Source organism: Plenodomus lingam, assembly GCF_022343315.1.
Source record: "Plenodomus lingam strain CAN1 chromosome Unknown contig_7, whole genome shotgun sequence".
NCBI lineage: Eukaryota > Fungi > Ascomycota > Dothideomycetes > Pleosporales > Leptosphaeriaceae > Plenodomus > Plenodomus lingam.
The window spans coordinates 654,519-677,723 of record NW_027093971.1 but is presented as its reverse complement, the minus strand read 5'-3'; the positions used below and the strand labels follow the sequence as shown (position 1 = coordinate 677,723).

The 23,205-nt window shown below is 42.1% G+C and overlaps 4 protein-coding genes across 4 annotated transcripts; 2 read left to right on the top strand and 2 right to left on the bottom strand.

The window, feature by feature from the left end:
• Window positions 1–12,016: 12,016 nt before the first annotated feature.
• IAQ61_010074 (uncharacterized protein) lies at window positions 12,017–12,511 on the top strand (the record flags this gene model as incomplete). The annotated part of the gene is made up of 1 exon (XM_066098654.1): window positions 12,017–12,511. The coding sequence occupies one exon, from the start codon at window positions 12,017–12,019 to the stop codon at window positions 12,509–12,511; it is 495 nt and encodes a 164-aa protein (XP_065951481.1).
• A 5,303-nt stretch (window positions 12,512–17,814) lies between these two features.
• Window positions 17,815–18,367, bottom strand: IAQ61_010073 (uncharacterized protein; the record flags this gene model as incomplete). Its single annotated transcript, XM_003845122.1, has 2 exons — window positions 17,815–17,954; window positions 18,106–18,367. 2 exons carry the CDS (start codon window positions 18,365–18,367, stop codon window positions 17,815–17,817), a joined length of 402 nt encoding a protein of 133 aa, XP_003845170.1.
• A 1,412-nt stretch (window positions 18,368–19,779) lies between these two features.
• Window positions 19,780–20,001, bottom strand: IAQ61_010072 (uncharacterized protein; the record flags this gene model as incomplete). The annotated part of the gene is made up of 1 exon (XM_066098653.1): window positions 19,780–20,001. One exon carries the CDS (start codon window positions 19,999–20,001, stop codon window positions 19,780–19,782), a length of 222 nt encoding a protein of 73 aa, XP_065951480.1.
• Window positions 20,002–21,358: 1,357 nt separating this feature from the next.
• IAQ61_010071 (uncharacterized protein) lies at window positions 21,359–23,159 on the top strand (the record flags this gene model as incomplete). Its single annotated transcript, XM_003845125.2, has 2 exons — window positions 21,359–21,836; window positions 21,913–23,159. 2 exons carry the CDS (start codon window positions 21,359–21,361, stop codon window positions 23,157–23,159), a joined length of 1,725 nt encoding a protein of 574 aa, XP_003845173.1.
• Window positions 23,160–23,205: the final 46 nt, after the last annotated feature.

The window sequence follows — 23,205 nt, the reverse complement described above, 5'->3', positions numbered from 1 at the left end:
ACCTATTAGCTACTAAAACCTATTAGATTCTAGCCTAACATTACTACTAGAAAGGTATAGAGACTACCTATAAACGCTATATTTGCAACTATATCCTATGTAGGAGAGGGCACCTAAGACAGCACTAACTCCTAGGCATGCTCTACCCCCTCCCTATCCCTAGTCTACTAATGCAGCACCTGTGCATTAATTTTAAGGATTTTCCCTAGGATTAATAGGGATACGATTAGATTATAGTTATTATTAATTACCTATTAAAGCAAGCTATTACTATCCCTTGCTATAAAACTATAGACGCCTAAGGTATAGCTACCTTATTTATTTAGTAGGTGTACTAATTTAGACACACTCTAGATACTATTGTTTCTAATTAAGGCCCTTAGTTTGTATCTAGTTTCTAGTCTAAGTTCTGTTAGATTATAGGTACTAAAGTTAAGCTCTCTACTACCTACTACAAATAGACTAATAGATAAACTAAGATTATAAATAAGTATATTAATTAGAGACTAAGGCCTTTTGTATCCTATTACTAGGATAACTAGAGCAAGCTACTACCTATAATAGACTATGCCTAAAGTACCCTTCTATATTTATCTATTAGCATAGCTCTATATTAGCTCCTCTTTAGTTCCTTACTAAAGTAAAGTTAGAATTAGAAACTAGAAAAGACCCTATCCACTATACTAGAGAAACTAAACCATAAGGACGCCTTATCCCTTGCTACTTAGATGCACAACGCATAGAAGATTGCTAAAGAGAATATAGAAAGAGCTTAAGACTAAATACGCTCTACTACTAATCGCTATTACTATCTAGTTAACTAGAAGGTTAGTAACTATATTTATCTATCCACTACTAATCTTGCTATTTTATAACCTAGCTAAAAACTATCTAAATAATAGGAAGGTCCCTTTAAGGTATTAGAACAAGTAGGTAACGCGTATTGCCTCTAATTACTACCTAGTTCTAAGATCTATAACGTTTTCTCTCCTAATATACTATACAAAGATCCCTAAGACCTATTACCTAGACAAGAGGCTCTAAAACCCCCTAGTACCCCTATACAAGGTGTAGAGGAATAGGAGGTAGAAGAAATCCTAGCTAGTAAATTATATTGATCTAAGCTAAAATATAAAGTTAGGTAGGTTAGACACAATCCTAATCTAGTTTAGTATCCTACCTCTAACTTTATAGGTGCTCCCTATAAATTACAGGCATTCTACTAATAGTATCTAAATTAGCTAGGTCCCCTACGCAGCTTACTAAAATAGATTTAAGCCTAGGAAAAAGGCAAAGAGGATCTAATATTACTTCACAACAATCATGCCTAATATTAGAACTAATTTATATCCTATTTAGCTACGCATTATCTATTAACTACTACCTATTACTATTATTCTTGTCGCTATTTATTGTTATATCCTATTTAGAACCTTTAAGGTTCCTAGGACACTACCCCTAGGAAACCTTTTTATTCTATGTCTATCTCTCTATTAGATCCTAGTTTAGACTCTGTATTAGCTAAGATAGCTCCTAGACCACCTTTCTTAACTAGCTTCTAGACAACTAGTGCGGCAGGTGTAGCAGCTAGTGCGGGAGCAGGGTTAGGAGCTAGAACTAATTTAGGCTGCTTCTTATAAATCGCCTTTATTTTAGCCTACACTAGAAAGGTTGCCTCCTAATTTAGTGCTAATTCCTCCTTAAGTTTATTAATAGCCTTTGTTAAGCCCCTAACTGCTAAGACTATCTTATAGATACTATTCTAAAGCTAATATAAATTAGATGTAGTAGTATAATAGGTAGCTATAAGGATCTTAGCAGCTTCTATGCCCTTAGTCTAAGTATTAGCAACAGTAACGCACTTAGTAAGGTTTTAGGCGGCTTCTTAAACGTTAGCCTTAAACTGCTTAATATCCTTCTAATAGGTAACCACAGCTTCCTCTTCCTTATCCCCTTTGGCAGGGTTTCTAATTAGGCTATAGTATTCTTCTAGAGCACCCCTAAGGGCAGAGTACTCTTAGCTAACAAAGGAAGGAATCTACTAGGATTAGTAAAGGAACCCTATTAGACTTAGATACTTACTAGATTGCAATACTTATTCTAGGAGATACAGTACTAGCACTTCTTAGAATTCTTTAACTTAAAATTAAAATTATTAAACCTGCCCCTAGCTAGAGCCCTAACTGCTCTTATACAGAGAGCGCGATAAGCGACAGGAAGGACTCCTAGTAGTACTAGTACTAGTATAACTAAAGGTTCTAATTTAGATTAGCAACTATTTAATTATATAGATTAAATACTTACTAGATTTTAGATAGATTAGGTTAAATAATTAAAAAATTAGGGATATAGGAATAAGAAAGTTAGTAGGTAGAGGGCTAGTTATAGGCAGGCTAGGGATAGGGGTCTGTGCCCTAGAAAGAAGAAGTAAAGGTAAAGGCAGAGGTAAAGGTGGATTTTTTTTGCAAAAAGCTCTTCTTTAATAAGGGCTCTAAACCTGATCCTAAGGATAGGGACTATCCTTTCTCTACAGGAGGGGGTAGTGTAATAATAAGGTAGAATTGCCTGCCTATTATTCTATGCCAAGTTAGGCCTAATAAAGGCCTGACTTACTAATATATATAGAGAACAGCTCGCCTATAGTTAGGATAGGCATGTTCTTCTTGTCCTTTTGTACAAGACCTATAGGTGTAGGAATCTTATCCTTTTCTGTACAGACGCGCACTCCCATATGCCTTTGAGTTGTATAGGATAGCTTTTAGATGCCCTACCTACCTAAGTCGTTACACTACTAATATAGCTAAGGGCGCCTAGAGCTCCTTATTAGAAGATAAGGACTCTAGCTCCTCTAAGGTTCCCCCTATAGATCCTAGGCTAGGATAACCTAGCTAGCTCCCTATAGACTCTAAGGCACGCTTTACGCGTGTAATAGAGCTCCTTAAGGAAGCTACCTAGTTAATAATAAAGAGGTAGGCTATAGTTAGTTATTCTTATATTATATATTATTAGATCTTATATACTACCTTACTTTAATTAATACTCTATAATCTATACTCTACTATTATATAACTTTAGGTGCTCCCTAAACCTTATAAATTATTATATAGTTAGGTTTTTAGTAAGCCTATTAGCTAGCATATTACTAGTAGGTAGGTAGGTAATATAGAAAGATCCCTTTATATACTCTTATCTAAGCTATATGTGTTAAATATCTATATAGCGTAGCTTAGTAGTGATCCTTTTATTATTACCTACTACTAACCTAATAGTTTATTAATTATTATAATTAATTATCTAGGTAGTATCTAAAGTAAGGTGTATTTTAGTTAAAAAGCGTTTTAACGCTATTACTTCTTTACTTACTTACTTAAGCGCAAGGAGCTCTGCCTTAGTAGTTAAAGTAGTAATAGTTAATTATTAAGCTGCCTTCTAAATAATAGGTCCTCTAAAGAGCGTAATTAGGTATCTATGTGATAATCGCTAAGTATTAATATTATTAGCAAATAACGCATTACTGCATATTATAAGCTTATTAGGATCCCTATTCCTATATTAGATTAATTAGTATTAAGTTTAGTATAGATAGACGATCACTTAATTAACCGCATCAAAGTGTTGTTTAGATAGGTTAGTAAGGTATTAGGAGAGCTAGGAGGCTACATAGGCAATATTAGGGCGCACCATAATTAAGGTGTAAAGGATTAATCTAACGCGCTCCTGATAGTCCTTAATCTCTTTTTTAGTGGCTTCTCCTATGCTCTTTTTAATATCTTTACTTAATAGTAGTATAGCAGGGAATTTTCCTATCTCTACTAGATTAAATTTCTTTGCAATCTTGTTAATGGATTTATTATAAACGAGCGTTATTATCTGTCTCTTTCTATCCTAGATTACTCTTACCCCTAGAAACTAGGTTACAGGTCCCTTTTCTTCTATAGTATATCTTTGCTTTAGAGCTTAGATAACTTTGTAAGCTTAGCTTGCGTAGTTTTAGTAATAGAGCGATGTAACGACTTAGGTAGGTAGGGCATCCAAAAGGTATCCTATATAACTTAAAGGCATATAGGAGTGCGCGTCTATACAGAAAAGGATAAGATTCCTACACCTATAGGTCTAGTACGAAAGGACAAGAAGAACATGCCTATCCTAACTATAGGCGAGCTATTCTCTATATACATTAGTAAGTCAGGCCTTTATTAGGCCTAACTTAGCATAGAATAATAGGTAGGCAATTCTACCTTATTATTACACTACCCCCTCCTGTAGAGAAAGGATAGTCCCTATCCTTAGGATTAGGTTCAGATCCCTTATTAAAGAAGAGCTTTTTGCAAATAATTCTACCTTTACCTCTGCCTTTACCTTTACTTCTTCTTCCTAGGGCACAGACCCCTATCCTTAGCCTGCCTATAACTAGCCCTCTACCTACTAACTTTCTTATTCCTATATCCCTAATTTTTTAAATATTTAACCTAATCTATCTAAAATCTAGTAAGTATTTAATCTATATAATTAAACAGTTACTAATCTAAATTAGAACCTTTAGCTATACTAGTACTAGTACTACTAGAAGTCCTTCCTATTGCTTATTGCGCTCTCTATATAAGAGTAGTTAAGGCTCTAGCTAGGGGTAGGTTTAACAATTTTAATTTTAAGTTAAAGAATTCTAAGAAGTGCTAGTACTATATCTCCTAGAATAAGTATTATAATCTAGTAAGTATCTAAGTCTAATAGGGTTCCTTTACTAATCCTAGCAGATTTCTTCTTTTATTAGCTAAGAGTACTCTGCCCTTAGGGGTGCTCTAGAAGAATACTACAGCCTAATTAGAAACCCTGCTAAAGGGGATAAGGATAAGGAAGCTGTGGTTACCTATTAGAAGGATGTTAAGCAGTTTAAGGCTACTATTTAAGAAACTACCTAAAACCTAGCTAAGTGCGTTACTATTACTAATACTTAGACTAAGGGTATAGAAGCTACTAAAATCCTTATAGCTACCTATTATACTACTATATCTAATTTATATTAGCTTTAGAATAGTATCTATAAGATAGTCTTAGTAGTTAGGGGCTTAATAAAGGCTGTAAACAAACTTAAGGAGGAATTAGCACTAAATTAGGAGGTAACTTTCCTAGTATAGGCTAAGATAAAAACGTTCTACAAGAAGGAGTCTAAATTAGTCCTAGCTCCTACCCCTACTCCCGCACCTGCTCCCGCACTAGTTATCTAGAAGCTAGCTAAGAAGGGTAGTCTAGGTGCTATCTTAGCTAATACAGAGTCTAAACTAGGTTCTAATAGAGAGATAGACATAGAATAAAGAGGTTTCCTAGGGGTAGTGTCCTAGGAACCTTAAGGGTTCTAGGTTAGTTCTAAATAGGATATAACAATAAATAGCAACAAGAATAATAGTAATAGATAGTAGTTAATAGATAATGCGTAGCTAAATAGGATATGAATTAGTTCTAATATTAGGTATAATTATCGTGAAGTAATATTAGATCCTCTTTGCCTTTTTCCTATACTTAAATCTATTTTAGTAAGCTGCGTGGGGGACCTAGCTAATTTAGATACTATTAGTAGAATACCTGTAATTTATAGGGAGCACCTATAAAGTTAGAGGCAGGATACTAAATAGGATTAGGATTGTGTCTAACCTACTTAACCTTATATTTTAGCTTAGATTAATATAATTTGCTAGCTAGGATTTCTTCTACCTCCTATTCCTCTACACCTTGTATAGGGGTACTAGGGGGTTTTAGAGCCTCTTGTCTAGGTAATAGGTCTTAGGGATCTTTGTATAGTATATTAGGAGAGAAAACGTTATAGATCTTAGAACTAGGTAGCAATTAGAGGCAATACGCGTTTCCTACTTATTCTAATACCTTAAAGGGACCTTCCTATTATTTAGATAGTTTTTAGCTAGGTTATAAAATAGCAAGATTAGTAGTAGATAGATAAATATAGTTACTAACCTTCTAGTTAACTAGATAGTAATAGCAATTAGTAGCAGAGCGTATTTAGTCCTAAGCTCTTTCTATATTTTCTTTAGTAATCTTCTAGGCGTTATATATCTAAGTAGCAAGGGATAAGGCGTCCTTATAGTTTAGTTTCTCTAGTATAGTAGATAGGGTCTTTTCTAGTTTCTAATACTAACTTTGCTTTAGTAAGGAACTAAAGAGGAGCTAATATAGAGCTATACTAATAGATAAATATAGAAGAGTACTTTAGGTACAGTCTATTATAGGTAGTAGCTTGCTCTAGTTATCCTAGTAATAGGATATAAAAGGCCTTAGTCTCTAATTAATATACTTGTTTATAATCTTAGTTTGTCTATTAGTCTATTTATAGTAGGTAGTAGAGAGCTTAACTTTAGTGCCTATAATCTAATAGAACTTAGACTAGAAACTAGATATAAACTAAGGGCCTTAATTAGAAATAATAGTATCTAGAGTGTGTCTAAATTAGTACACCTACTGCATAAATAAGGTAGCTATACCTTAGGCGTCTATAGTTTTATAGCAAGGGATAGTAATAGCTTGCTTTAATAGGCGATTAATAATAACTATAATCTAATTATAACCCTACTAATCCTAGGGAAAGTCCTTAAAATTAATGCACAGGTGCTGCATTAGTAGACTAGGGATAGGAAGGGGGTAGAGTATGCTAGGGAGTTAGTGCTATCTTAGGTGCCCTCTCCTGCATAGGATATAGTTCTAAACGTAGCGTTTATAGGTAGTCTCTATACCTTTCTAGTAGTAATATTAGGCTAGAATCTAATAGGTTTTAGTAGCTAATAGGTAGGTAGTAGACACTTAATTATAAGCCTTACGAATTAGTCTAGTGTATAGGACTAATCTAGTAGGCACGCAAAGTTAATCCTAGTAGAGAAGGAGTCTATTTTCTATCTAATAGTGCTTAGGTAACTCTAATCTTTCTATTAGGAATAAGGACTTATTTTCTTAGAGAAGAGTTTTAATAAGTTCTAGGGATCTAAGAGTTATAAGGTTCTAAACTACTATAATTAAAGCAAGGATTAGTAAGGAACGCTTAGCTAGGTAGTCTTACGCTAAGTTAGAGTTAATTTAGGGGTATAATCTATCTAGGGCAATTATTACTTATAAGCAATTATTCCTTTAAGTAGTCTTAAGGTTAATTATATCCTATTCCCTTCTGCTTAGGATATTAGCTTAGGCGTTGTAAGATCTAGGAGTATACTTAATTTAGAAGTTAAAGGGACTTATAACCTCTAGCTATCTAGCTTGCCTAGCACTAAAGACTTTAGTAGATATAAAGTACTCTAGTACTCTATAGTCTGTGTATACTCTAATAAGGTGCTAAGTACTTATTAGGTTAGCACGCTATTTCTTAAAGGCGCAGATTATTACAAATAATTCTTTGTTATAGATTTCCTAGTTAAGTTTAGAACTAGTAAGGGTCTAACTAAAGAAGGATATAGGGTACTATTTCCTATTAGGATGCTCCTATAAGAGGATAGCTGCAATAACTCTATTAGAGGCGTCTGTCTCTAGTTTTAGAGGGTACTTAGGATAGAAGTAAGCTAAGCTTAGGATTGCTAGAAGGGCATTCCTAAGCTAGTTAAAGGCTTGTTAGCATTCTAAAGTCTATACAAATAGGGTAGCAGGACTCTAGAGAGTAGTTAAGGGCTTAGCTATCTTAGAGAAGTTTTCTACAAATTACTAGTAGAATCTAGTAAATCCTAGGAAGGACTTTACTCTAGTTATTATCTTAGGAGCAGACTAGTTTTAGAGTACTTTAACTTTATTAGGATCTACCTCTAAGCCTTTGTTAGTAAGGATATATCTAAGGTAACAGGTATAGGTTATATAGAATTTGCTTTTCTTAATATTAGCCTATAATCTAGTAGAATAAAGATAATTAAGGACTTTTTAAACATAGTCCTTATAAGTAGTAAGGTTTTTAGAGTAGATAAGGATATTATCTAGATAGGCAATGTAGAAGTTGTCTAAATAATCTATTAGTATATTATTTATATAGCGCTAATAGGTTGCAGGTCTATTATATAGCCTAAATAGTAGGACTTTGCATTTATAGGCACTATACCTAGTGCGGAAAGTAGTATACTCCTCTAATTTAGGGTCTATTTAGATTTTATTAAAGGTAGTATAAATATCTAGCTTAGTAAAGATTTTTACTTTAGCTAGCTAGGATAATAGATTATCTATATAGGGTATTAGATACGCGTCCTTTTACGTTAAGCTGTTAAGCTTATAGTAATCCATATAGATCCTAAGGCCTCTATTTAGCTTCTTAACGCATAGGATAGGAGAGGCAAATAGGCTTTAACTAGTCTTAATAAAACCTTTCTATAGGTGCTCTTGTATATATTCCTTAGTAGCCTAGAGTTCCTTAGTATTTTAATAATAGAGGGGACTCTAGTAGTTTAGAAGGGGTTCCTCTAAGACTATCTTGTGGTTATAAGGCTAGTAGATTAGAAGTTTGTTAGCCTTAGCCTTGTTAAAGACGTCCTAATAGGAATTATAGTTAGATAAGAGCTTCTAATCTAACAAGCTATAGTTAAGAGCGTCCTATTTAGATAGGGTTTAGATCCTACGCTTAATCTTATACAGGCTAGTAGTAAAGAATTTATTAGAAGATTTTTTTATATTAAAATAGAAGGCATTAGCAGAAATAGTAGCAATTTAGAATTTTGCGGGTAGGGTAACTATTAGCAATTAGACTAGGGTAGGTAGCGTAATAGGTTTAGTAGCAGCCCTATAAGTAGCTAGAATTTTAAGTATACTACGTATCCTGTTAATTAAACTAGGACTGTTTTAGTTCTAGTTCTCCTCTTAATCCTAAAGGGCGTCTCTTTGTAAGATGTCGTGGGTAACTAGAGTAGATAGCACTTACTAGTAGAGTTGTACCAGAATTAGAGGTGCTAGGTCGTAGGTTAGAGGATATTTCTCTAGCTAGATTAGTTAAGATTTATCTGTATTAATTAGGATTTAGAACTATTTTAGCTAGTATTATCTAATAATACAATCCTAAGAACCTAAGTCTACTATTATAAAGGGGCAGTTATAAACCTTTTAGCTACTAACTATTATATAAAGCTAAATGTAGTAGGCAACTAGGAAGGTAATCTAATCCTAGAACCCTTTAATAGTAAGCTTGTATAGTAGCTTTTAGATAGGTACCCTAAGTGTAGAAGAGATATTATAAGCAATTTTTAAATTAAGAAATAAATAACCTTAGGCCCTAGTATCTACTAAAGCGTTTAGGTAAACACTAGATCTATTAAGGCATAGGGTCATACGTGCAAGTAAATAGGAACTAACAAATAATTTAGTTAAGGAAAGGTTTAACAGGTTATATTAAGTTAGGCCTAGGAAGGAGGATCCTCCTAGGCGTTGTTGTTTCCTGTCTAATAGCTATCTAAATTAGTTAATTTAGCGGTTTCTTCTTCCTTAGAATTCTTAATAACCTATTCTATATCTATAGCCTAAATCCTAGGGGGTTTAGGGTAGTTACTACTAAAGTGCCTAGGCTTTCTATAATTATAGCAAGTTACTAGGGTTCCTATTATAGTAGCGCTAGGAGTAGCTAGCGTAGCAGATAGGGGTTAATTATTTTAAGGGGTAGTGCCTTATTATTGCAAGTAGGGCATATAAGGTTTAGCTATTAAAGGTCTATTATAAGATTTCTAATTAGCGTCTAAATAGGACTAGTTTCTAGAGTGTTAGAAGGGAGTTAGTCCTTTTCTAGATAATAGAGTAGTCTAGGTAAGAGTAGATAAGGTAGGGTATAGGCGGCGTTCTATATTAAAAGTAGTAAGATAATCTACTATAGTCTTGAAATTATTGTGCCAATTCTATTAGAAAGCAAGGTTTAGCATCCTTAGGGAAGGTGTAATCTTTATCTAGAGGTAGTAATACTACTCTAATTAGGGTACTTCTCCTCTAATAGCAAGACTCTAGAATTATAACTTAAAGGCAGGGAACGTCTCTATATTAGTTATATACAGGCAGTTAAATATAGTCTAACTCTTAGCTATCTTATTTCTAGTAATAAAGTAAGTTTAAAAGAGGGTAATTATTTCCTTAGCTTTTTAGAATTAAAGACTTAGGGAATTAGATAGGTAACGTGGCTCTAAGTATTCTCTTGCTAGTCCTAAGCAGTGTCCCTAGACTAACGCTATCTAAGCTCTAGAAGAGGGGTAGTAATTAGCGTTAATCTCTAGCCTATCCTAAATAGATACTTACTATTATCTAAAAGTAGGATTAGCACTATTACTAAGTATAGAGATATTTAGCGTCTTTTTAGATTATCTCTTAGTTTTTATAGTATATACTATAGGGTTTAATGTAGAAGCTAAAGACTAGCTAGGTTAGGTAGTACCCTATATCTCCTTATAGAGGGAGGTGTTGTACAACTAATTAGTAAGTTGCTTAACTTGTTCCTCTAACCTCTCCTTTTTAGATAGGGTTAATGTGTATTTATCTTTAAGGGAGGTGTTACTTTAAGATTTCCTAGGAGTATAAGGTACCTTAAGAGACAGATAGGAAGCGGGTCCTTCTAGGAGGGTGTTATTAATTAAGTCCTCCTTATCTAATTTCTTTCTATTAGTATATAGGCTTTTAAAGGTAGCTAAACTAGATACCCTTCTTTTACCTTTATTTAATATTTTTATAGTTAATAAGAGTAATAAATCTTTTCTTTAGGGGTTAGTTATAAAAGGATATTAGCTTTACCTCTAAATTTTCTAGGCTTTTAGTAGTCTCTAAGTCTCTACCTTAATATAATCTAACGCGATTTTTCTAAAGGTAATCTAGCACTACCTATAGGTCTAGAAGTCTAAGCCTATAGGCTTTAGTTATTAGAAGTTCTAATAGCTATTCTAACTATAGAGTTATAGTGTTAGATAACTACTAGAACTAAATTAGTAGCTTAAAATAATAACAAATGCAATATTTTTAAATACTATTACTAGCTAGGATAATATTCTTCTTATAATATAATAACTTAAGTAGGTAGGGTATCTAAAAGGTATCCTATATAACTTAAATGCATATAGGAGTGCGCGTCTGTATAGAAAAGGATAAGATTCCTACACCTATAGGTCTTGTACGAAAGGACAAGAAGAATATGCCTATCCTAATATAGGCGAGCTGCTCTCTATATATATTAGTAAGTTAGGCCTTTATTAGGGCTAACTTAGTATAGAACAATAGGCAAGCAATTCTGCCTTATTGTTACACTTACTACTAAGTGCCTAATAAAAGCAGGAGCTCTAGTAAGGAAGGTTTACTAATTATACACCTTCTAGTAAGGGTAGCTAAAGCTCTATATATATAAGTCTAATTATAGTAGATATAATCTAATAATCTATCTCCTAAATTATTCCTAACCTTAGTGATCTAAATTTCCATAATATGTAATTGGTATACGTGCAGTATCCAATAGGATGAAGGATTAAAAGTAGAGTGTAACGTGATCGTATTGTCCTAATCTAGGAGGATGGGAACTATCTATAGGCAAGTACCGCCAAGAGGCTAAGCCCATTCAAGAGTTACACGTGATTGAAGCATTCATAATGCAGCAATACGTGCAAGTATGATTAGATTGCACCTAATACAAATTAAGTCTAATTCCTTAATCTCAATCGCTGCAGTACCGTTGCTCATTGGCTGCACTTATACTCCAGTACCAGTATCAACCTTCACGAGTCCTAGAACAACAAGCAGACACGGTTTTAGCAGAGGAAGGCACACATTTTGGTGATAGAATGAATTGCATTTTGATATGAACAGCTAAACCGCTTCACAAAGCCAACGGTCCTAGGAAGCAACCACAAAAGCTATCTTTTTAGTGCGTACAAGCAAACGAAATCATGCTAAAAGTCCACCCAGCGCCCCTGTTGATCGTTTTACATGATTTCTGAAAGTGGAAAAGGTAGGTTGGGAGAAAGAAGCCAAGACTAAAGTTGACGGGTCTAATAAGAAGTTATTTAGTTCTTGCATAGAGAGCCCTTAATTGGGGATGAGTCTTACCTTGACTTCAAGTGAGAAGCGCTACATTGCTCAAGATCAATGCAGCCGTTTAGTTCTCCATTTCCTGGCGACGGCTGCCTGGTCCACGAGGAGACTGAGAACCACCAACATCGATGTTGGGGCGGATCTGGCGACGGCTGCCTGGTCCACGAGGAGACTGAGAACCACCGACATCGATGTCAGGGCGGACCTGGCGACGGCTGCCTGGTCCACGAGGAGACTGAGAACCACCGACATCGATGTCAGGGCGGACCTGGCGACGGCTGCCTGGTCCACGAGGAGACTGAGAACCACCGACATCGATGTCAGGGCGGACCTGGCGACGGCTGCCTGGTCCACGAGGAGACTGAGAACCACCGACATCGATGTCAGGGCGGACCTGGCGAGTGTCGAAACCAGGAGGAGGAATGACAGTGTCCTGACGAGGAACCACTTCGCCATGGGGTGGGTCTTTGAGGTAGCCATGGGCCATGACGGCACTTGAAGTGGCAGCAGCAAGAAGGATGGCCTGGAACTTCATGTTGATAGAGTGTATTGGAGAAGATTGGAACTTTGAGTGAAAGTAGTGAAGATGAGTTGAAGTGGTGACTGTGGTAGTGAAGATGTTGTGATGTGATGATTGTAATGATGGGACAAACGAGAGAGATGTCTTTGGTCTTTATAGACATCTATTGTCAAGTGCATTGAAACTATGCCAATTCCTCGTAGAATCACTGAGTCAGTGAAGAGGAGTAGCTGTAGTTTGTGATTGGAACCAGCACCATGGGGATGCGTCAGCTGTCGCGGATGCCCTGCAGGTGAGGTGACTACATCCGACCTTTGTCAAGGCCGACCGCTGGTAAGAGAGATCATTACGAGAGAATGCCGAGATGCTCAGTCGGCAAAGTGGACCGTACTCACGTCGAGTGTCTTCCCGTATAGATTGCTTGATTATGGAGGCCAAGACTTGGTGCGGAAATAGCTCCCTTGACGCTGTGTTTCATGGCCAGTTAGATGGCTCCCTTGGTCAGACTTGGTGAACCAGTTTGCTGTGCAACATAGACTAGTACGTCACACGACTCGGATACCAGGTTTTGCTACAGGTCCGGATTATGGACTGATAATCGTTTCATTATGCCTTCGATCACTGTCATCGACGACAGGATAACTGCTGTTGATTGTGATCATGGAATGCCTATACTTGATTTCAAGAGTGTGATTCTAGCGAGACTATAGTAATCCTTGTTATTTGAAGTACGGATACCTAGACAGTGCAGAAGTATGCTTTTCCTGCTGGCACACCCACGAAAAATGTCACAACTCGTTGCTCTACTCTCACAGAGGTTGATGGAGGACCTTGGCACGTCGGATCGCATCCTTGTTGACCTTCGACAAGGACATAGACGATCTCTGCGTCCTCTCATGCCCTTACTCCTCAGAGTTTTTCAAGACTCCGGATGGCTGTAGAATAGCGTGTTCCAAGACATATGTTGTGAAGTCGGTTCATTCATCCCTGTTACCGGTACCTGCGACCTGAGAATCTTCCCCATCGTATGCCTCCGCACTGCCACCGTGTCTACACTATTCGTATGTCAGATAAAGTTCAAAGTTGAAATAAAGTTTAACCCCCGACCCATTCTTCCAGCTCGCCAGGGGTTCGGGTCAAACGAGAAGGGGTTATGCATAAGCGATCACCCCATCTGTAATCGTTTTAGCTAAGTATGCAGAGTGTGTTATCCGCTAGATGAAAAACTCCGACCGTAAGCGGTCGTCCCTGCGTTCTGGAAGTGTGGATCAGATGGAAGGCCGAAGGCAAGATACCGGTACCGTAAGGTTTCTCGGTACCAAATTCAGCCTCCGACGCTCACTTTGCCACGATGAGCATCTGAGCATTGGAGGGAGAGTCTCGGGGAAGTCTTCGGATAATATCTGACGCAGACTGAATCGCGCTTGAAGACGTTACAGCATCAGTCAGATTCTTGGAGTACGTATGGTACGATACGAGCCCACGCCAAGAGCTATTAGTCCTTCGCTCTATCCTTGATCTTCCTTTTCCAAATTATTAAGAAAGATACGCGAGTGGTTTCCTGGAAGCTTCCGCGCTCGTAAACAATGCAAGGTCCTCTTTATCGTACGCAAATACTCTCTAGAATCGTAATCTTATGGTACGATGGTAAATAATTTTGGAACTGTGACCACGAACTTTTCCATGGGATACCGGTGTGTGGTCCCAGCCTATGTCTTTGTAGTGTCCCCTTCTCCTACCAGCAGCTCCTCTGCAAGTCCATTGGTACCCTGAATCGACAGGAGTTCTGTTCATTGTACACTACTCGTCAAATATTTGTTACCGATATTGTCACATTTCTATATATTAGTTAGGCTCAGCTTCGACAGTACTCATTAGTAGGCATCGGCTATCGTTCTTCTTTCAGTAATGAGGAGCTATGAGCGAACGAGACTGAGATTGCAGAGACGCACATCATCATAGCCTAATGCACTAGCGATGTCATGTCACCATTTCCCCTGCGTGGAATTTTCTTCTACTTTGCTAGAGTAGAAGAAGCTTGGTGTTCGGTAATTGGCATGCAGCAGCTACCCTATGCTGACAGACTTGGCAACGTACACTAAAACGTGTCAAAAATCCCCGAAAGTATGTTTGCTCGAATAGGTACTGGCCTTCCATCCGACCGGTACATACCCAGGACTCATGCTGCACAGCATGCATGCGTCATCACGGTGCACGGATCATAGCTTAACTATTTCAGGAACATGGTTTGCGGCACCAAGGTTGGTCCTAAACGGAACAGCCCAATCACGCCTAAAAAGGTAAACGCTCACGTGAATTGCTGTTAGTACTGAAATCAGATACTACGTCTTACGTTGTTTGCGCGGACATGGAAGTGATGTAGATCGTTTTGCCATACCTACTTGGAGGTCTGGACTTTTCACACTATGCTCTACCTAAGGCTTGGCGAAGAATGTCAGACTCGCGACACCTACTGTGAATGTTATTACAAGGTCAACCTGGCGGTACGAATAACCCCATAGTCAAGTGGCGTCATTCAGAAACCGAAAGTCAGCCCATTTGCTCATACCCAGCCAGCCTCTTCTCCTGGAAATGAGACAAACAAATCGTCAAGGTAAGGCCTTGCACTATACGATGGTGATACCTAGGTGGTGTTCTGCAACAACGATTTTGGAAGCGCCCAAACCTTACCGATACCGGGGTACCGGTAAATGTCCGGCCACCGTACAACTTGCCGTTCGTCACACGCCGAGATGCCGTTCTCACGACATGAACTACCCGATCTATCTCCGCCGGAATCGGCGGAGCATTGAGCTACATAATCCTGGCCACCATGACCTCTTCACGATCGGGACCATCGGCCTTTAATCCAACCTTGGCCGGCACGCTGAGGAGCTTCTCGCCTTGGAGGACGTCTCATGAATCACGCTTCCGTCATCTTAGAACATACATCCTTACCAATGACGCGATCGATGGCAGCGAGGTCGGCAAGGAAGCAGGGAATGTCGCCAACAGGCGCCGAGTAGAATTGGTATTGGAGATTGCTCTAGATAGGCTGCCCGGACGTGCTGCTGCAATAGTACGCATCAGGTGGCTCAGAGTGATGCTGAAAAGCAGGGACAAAAATATCCTGATTATCGCATTGAGCAATTGGTCGGTGGCTTCTGAGGTAGGTAGAATGCCGCTGGGTGTCCTCTACGAATCACTGCGTGTTATTTATTATGGCACTCTTGTGTGTTCCTATTTATCAAGTTCATGTGCATTCTCACATTCTAACTACCCGTATCATTTGCCTTGTAGGTGAGTGCACTTCTGAGCTTCCCTTCTCCTCAAACTACAATCGTCCTATCGACAGAACAGATTACAGGTCGTTTATCCGCAATATCGTTAGATAGTAGTCCTGGTACCTTATGCCGAGAGCCCGAGGAATTAAATCACAGCCTCGCAAACTACCGCCCTTCATTTTGACTTCGCAAACGTTCTAATATTCGAGAACGGCTTTTGCTTCGAGTGCTCGCTTGAACTTTCGTGCATCTTGTTCAATTCATCCTTCAGATTCTCGTAAACAAAATCTGCCTCGGATATAGCTTTCCGCCACGCATAGCTCTCAAGTCTCGAAAGCACACTCAAGTGAGCCTCAAGCACGCTACATGTTATAATAGACATACATATTGTGTGCTGCTTGCGTAGTTCGCTTCGAGATCCTTTGCCATCCGGCTAGAGCCCCGCGCACCACGCATTGGATCTAGATGCTGTTCTCCCAAGTCGAGGACTTTTTGTAATAGACACTGACCTGCGATTACGAATCTATGACTATGCAGTACAGATTTACTGCTGCTGAAAGTGGCAGTGAGAAGGTTCACGGGCCGGCGTCACTACCCATGTGCGAGTGGCGGGCATAAGCACTAAGTATTTGCACACTAGAAGATTCGCCCTATACTGATTCAAGGGGTCCACGCATGAGGAATTCTTTTTCTTAGTGTTTTCAGATCTATAGATATAGGTAAGTGTAGTACCTGTTGTATGGTGCTATGCATGATCTTTGGTGTATATGATTGGTTGTCATGACAAGGTACCATGCGAGGTCACACAGTCCGACTCCGACTGCGATAAACAACTAAAATCCATCCATGCTACGTACAATACGTAAATATGGGGTATATGTGATTGGAATAGTATATTGTGGTAGCTGTCAGGGCCGCTAAGAGATCCTGCAATGCCGTCAGCACCCGTGCCAAACTTACTCGCTAGATACGAGACACGCTGCAGCAAGATGACGCAGAAGACTTTAGCCTAGATGTACCGGTACTGTTTGACTGAAACTTCTTCCGTTCGAATTTCCCGTCCTATAGTTTGTTAGGCATCTTCCATGTGTCCGTCAATTGCCGTGGAATACGGCAGTGTTGGCAATGGGCGTTTAAGGAAGATGGAATGTGCAGTATCCGACGATGAGGAGGGCCCAAATGCAGTGTGTAATGTGATCATATTGTCCTAGTCTAGTAGGATGGGAGCTATCTATGGGCAAGTACCGCCAAGAGGCTAAGCCCACTCAAGAGTCACACGTGACCGAGGTATTCACGACACGGCAGAATGAATTGGAAAATCACAGCGATGATTGAAATTCCGCGCATGGTACGCATAATTTGTACTCAAGATGCTTATAAAGTGATCAACAAGGAAGCTGAGCGAGGAATTAGTCTTACATTGTGCTAAATCACAAAAATACCATGATACAAACACGCAACGGCTCTTGGGGGAAGGAGAACACATAGAAACCACAGAAACTCTATTTAACAGATTTAAACTTGACTTTACATCAATCAGACTGCCGAAATCATGCGATTACTTGGTATCCAGAGATAACAGCGTTTATTTCACACATGGATAGAATGTAATTCAGTATATAGGTAGCGCTGCGTACACATTTGCTCTGCTGAAAGGCTTGCTGTTCGTGGGTGCTGAGAACTACATTTGTGGTTATACCATCAATTATCTGTGTGATACTAGAGCACAGTACGATCTAGATGAACAGATTGGCACTAATCAAACAGCTGTCGCAAGCAAATATACAATCATATAAGCTACATTATGAAATAGTACCAATGTCGTCCTCCCATAGAAATGTTTTCATTCACTCATGCACTACAACATAGTCATACCACCAATATCAACATCATCACTCCCACACCTCCCATCCATATCTTCCCAAAACAACAATCTACTCCTATCATGCCCTCCTCTCTCTTCTCCCTCCCCCAATCTCCCAACCCAGCTTTTTCCATCTAGGACTGAAACCCAGGACACGTCCCACTGACCCTAAGCGCCGTAATCTTCAATTTATTGCCAAAGCTAAAACACGACGAATCGCGTGGAACGGTAATGACGTTTGTACCCGTGCACGTCGGGTTCGGGTAGACGAGGACTGTGGCGCGGAGATGGAGTTAGCCTGGGTGTGTACGAGTTCTGCACTTGGGATCAGGGATATTTGGGACACCAAGGTTCGTGAATGGATAAAGGCGTGATACTCCGGTATAATAAGATGTCAAGGAAACAGGAATAATAAAACAACATACCCTCACACCCCTCTGGCAACACACTAGTAGCAAATGCCCCGACCGCGGGCTGCGCTAGAACCTGGCACCCGCTGCTTGTCGTGGGAAAGGAGGTGCTGAAGCGCGTTTGGCAGAAGTTGTCGCTCATGAGGGCGATGTTGAAGGGGATTATTTGGCGGGGTGAGAGGGCGAGATTGGCGTGGGGTGGAGCTGGAGCGGCTTGGATGGTGTTTGTGCTGGTGAGGGCGAGGGCGAGGAGGAGGGAAGGGGTGGGGAGGTGCATTGTTGGGAGTTGGGGTTGGATTTGGATCTGATTTAGGGTTTTTTCGGTGAGGAGGGAGGGATGGGATGGTGCTGGAGAATTGGGAGATGGTAGTGTTTATGAGAGAAGAATAGGGTGTGATTGTGAGGAGGAATGGAGTGAGAGGGCGGAAATATATACTTATTCCTATCCATGGCTTTTGGCCTTCTCTTACAACTCCGTCAACAAACCAAAAAAGGAACAAAAACTGCAAAATCGTGAGAGTCGGTGACACAGCACATAGCCGTCCACCTGCACATCCCACATCCCACATCCCCCGTATACCGGTACATGTACAGAAAGAGGAAATATACCACAAGCCTACCACATCTACAACTAAACCCCGCCACATACCCACACCCAACACACATAAACACACACGCCACCAACCTCTCCTCTCGTACAAACCCCCCAAAAAATCCCCAACAATTCTATCCAGCTGGACTCCCCTTTCCCTCACGCCCTTCTCACACAGCCAGGCGAAAGGATTCCCAGCGCTGACCACAGGACACGCTAGCGCCAAAACAGGCAGCTGAGTTCGCAACCTGTTCCCAAAATACCAACCGTCGTAGTACTGTATGCACATACCCGGTACCTAGCCCAACACCGACAGATCCACACACTCGGTAATCCAGCGCCGTTGGAAGGACTTTGCAGGAGTTGGGAAGAATTGGATGTACACATGCATGCATACCAATCGATGATATCAGTCCCAACCATACCACCATCGGTACACTAACCCCGCAGCCATCACTCTCATTCGCCCCCCTGAAAAAGTAAAGATCGCTGGGGATATCCTACATGCATCGCATGCACCAACCCAGCCCCAACGATTCCGCAACACTGGAATGGCACGATGCGATGTATTGTGAATGATGTGTTGAAAGCGCATGTATTGGATCATACACTACAGTAGCCCCCCCGCAATGGGAAACCAAATCCCAGGATATCGCACATACCCGGTCTATGCGCACACGGCCCGGCACCAAGCGTGACCGCAGCGATGGGTTGGAGTTGGTGTTGTTGGGGCAGAGGGATTGTTGAGGGCGTGGTTTGATTTGGGGTGGGAACTTGGAAGTGTGGTTTAGGGTTCTGGTATGCGATGTATGGCTGTGAAAGGTGGCGGCGTTGGCTTAGTAGATGTGGTATGAGCATGGCTAAGCAGCGGCTAGACTGTGTTTTGGATTGCTGACACGGGGGTGTGTGGTGTGCGGTGTGTGTGAGGGTAGGTGGGATGTGAAGAGGATGCGTGGGATGGGTGTTGGTGGGATAGGGGATGATGGATGGGCATGTTGGTAGTGGTTGAGTTGAGATGTTGAGATTGGGCTTGTGGGTAAAAAGGGTTTGATGCAGTCCCAATAGGCACGTGTGGGTATGTGCTTTGTCTGCTTGCACTACCTGTTCACGCTTTTCTGAAAAGAATCGCGCGCATGTAAGTTTCGTGAAGGAGGTGATGTGGAGAGTGCAGCAGAGATTGCAGGCGGTTGTATAATCATAGTGGAAGATGGAGGGAATACTCTTGTCTTGACTTCAGTGTCATTCTGTAGAGGGACGTCTTCAAAATCCCTCAATGGCGCATGAGAAGGACAGGTATTGCTTTTTGGTTCCATATTCATGTGCACTCCTGTAAGGGTTTCAGGTGCTCTGCTGCCATGGTCATTCTTTCCTGTGCATGTGTCTAATGTACTTGGTTACCTTGGCGTCTAGGACTTGCAACATTTGAATGATTCATCCTTGCACTAGGGTATGGTGGGTTTTATGCGCGATACTCATCGAAATATAGGGACGGCGACAGTCTTGTCTTGACATGCGAGGTTAGGTTGAGATGGTCATATACATGTGTATATGCGTAAGTGGATGAAGTGAGTACAAAAGTAGTAGTAGTAGAGAGAGTATGAACGAGTGTGGTTCGGGAGTGCTTAGCGTATGTGGGGCCTGGATAGGGTGGGAGACGCCAACGCCGTTTGCCACGCTTCAGCTCGCTTGCTGCTTGCGTCAGCCAGATGAGGAGAATTTGACTGGTCGAGGCAATGTTCGGGTGACAGGAGCCGCTGGACTTGGTTCTTGCTGTGCAGGTCAAGGACGTAGCCGACCGCCTCGCATCTTTCCTGCTCTGCATGCATGAAGAAATGGGCGACTATCCAATGACGGCAGCACCAACACGTGTAGACACGACAGAGGATGCTGTCCAGGCATACCGGTATGTATCGTCGCCGTAGGCTCAGGAAGGATATTTGATCGTCGTGGAGTATGTCGACGAGGCCAAGCGAGAGTATAAGAGAGAGAGAGAGAGAGAGAGAGAGAGAGAAAGAAAGATGGAAATGTGGCGCTGTGCTTGGAAACGGGGCAAGGGGGGAGTGGAGAGGGGATCAGCGCACGTCCAAGCATGTGACAGAGTTTGACATGTGAGAATGGCGGACTTGGTTTGTGAGCGGAACCCCCCTCCCTCTCCCCAATTTGTTGCCTCCCACCCTCCAATCCACCCGTGCTACTCTTACACTTACTCTCTCTCTACCGCCGTTTTGCCTCCCCACCAGCGCCAGACTTACCCAACTTAATTCAGCTCCCATTCTTCTCCATCCTTTGCCGATTTCTCTACCAATTCACTCCCAAACACCACTCACTCTTTTTTTGTTGTTCGTTCTCGCGTGGGATTAGCAGCGGAACAGAGAGGTCGCGAGGGTGTCCGTTGTCGCATCTTATTTGTTCACCTGCGTTTGCGCGCAGGGCTCTCGGAGTATCGCTTCCTGTTTGAGCAGATACGGCCGATCTATCATCATCGAACGCCCATCCCAGCCAACAAAAAAGGACGACGAGGATTGGATTCTGCAAGCCTCTCTGCCACGACACTGGCTGGCCATCTGTCTGTTCGCGCGTCGACACAAGACGTGGGGTACCGGTAGTCTTTGTTCGCTCCTCGACGTCAATCCACCTCAACAGGCACAAAAGGGCAACCAAGACATACGATAGACGATGGAACAGCAACAGCAGCCAGAGCAACAGCAGCAACGCCCCCCGCCCCCCGCCTATGCCCAACACGAACCAGACTCGTTCCATTTGCCCTCTGTACCCACGCATTTGCCGCACCAAGTCGACAGCAATGGACGCCTCCCGGGCATAAAGTCACTGCATCTGCCAGAAACCACCACCACCACCACCACCACCACCCAGGCGCGCCATTCCCCGCACAACTCGATTGAGCTCAGTCCACATTCGCGGCATGAAGGCTCGCAATGGGGCATGTTACCCTCGCTGAATAATGCCACCCTCCCTCGACTGCAAGAGGCGGCGTCGAGAAGTGGCCCAGAGGACATGGGCAGCCCCATGGACACGGCGAGCGTACGCAGCACATACACCCACGAGGACGGTTCACGGAGAGAGACAAGTGTGAGCATGGACGATCCGGATGTGCGATTGGCAGCAGAGGCGCTGAGTGGCTTGGGGAATCCAGGTAAGAACAGAGAACGGCTGCAAGAGGCATCCGTCATAGGCGAGGGGAGAGTTGCGGGCTGACCATGATTGGCTAGACTTTGTCCGCTCACCAACCGCGCAATCAATAGCACTCTCTGCACGCGATCCAGCCACCGCCGAGCCCGAACCACTGCTCTCACTTATCACATCGAACCACCCATGGCTGGGTCACGGCATCAACGGCTCTATATCTGCCTACAACACGACCAAGGGTTACACCCCGCGCTTCGTCCAGTATGGCGCCGAGCTGCTCGAGCGCAACATCGGCTCACCCATGGTCAACACCGTCTCCTCGGTCGGCCGAAGGACGGGCATGGAGAAGAACCTGCGCCGCTATCTAGGCGAAGGCCATCGACGCCCCAGTGATCTCGAACAAGGCGATGAAGAGGGAGCACCAAGCAAGCGCCAACGAGTTGCCAACCCAACCACCGACGCCATGGATGTCGACGATGCTCTCGCCGCTGCCTCGCGCACAAGAGGCGGCTCCCAATCCTCTTGCACCGACTCCCTCCCCGCATACGACGACCAGCGCTCCCCCAACTACGAAGAAGCCACAGTATCCCCATTGAGCAAAGCACCAGAGCAATCCAACAACACACCACAAGATCGCCGCGTAACCTGGTCCACCCAACTAATCATGACGACCTCTGGTCTCGGCGTGGCACTCTCCGAGGCCTCTCTACGCTCACTAAGACTGTGCCTATCACTACTCCGCAGTGCGACAACACACATTGACTCAGTCATGCGTGCCCTCAAACTCCTCCTCGAAGAATACGAAGCCGCACTGCGCAACCAACGTACCTCGGCCGACGCAAACGCACAGGACGAAAAGGCCCAATTGAGCGGCAGCATGGCCGGCCTCGGCCTCGCAGACTCGCAAAAAGACGACCAAGTCCGCAAGATCGCTGACCGCATCAAGGCCCTCAGCTCCGACATCTGGAAAACGCTGCAGTCCGTCGTGTCCTCGGTCTCGCGCTATACGGGCGGTGCTCTGCCCGAAAACGCATCCCGCGTCGTCCGAACGCAACTCATGTCTGTGCCGCAGCGCTGGAAGCTTGCCGGCCGAACCGCGTTCTCAGACGCAGAGCGAGGCGAGGAGGTGAGGGGAGCGAATCGCATGTTGGCGTTTGCAAAGGAGGGGCTGGATATGATGGGGCAGATTACGACGGTGGTGGATGGAACGGTGCAGAGTGCGGAGAATTGGCTAGCTAGGATTGGCAGGACGCCGACTTGGGCCGAGTCGGAGGGTGAGGGGAGAGTAGGTGCTGAGGGCGACAAGGAGAAAAGGTTTTCCGAAGCATGAGGGGAGGGGTGGAGGAAAAGAAGAATGCGCCGTCTGAAGCTTGAGG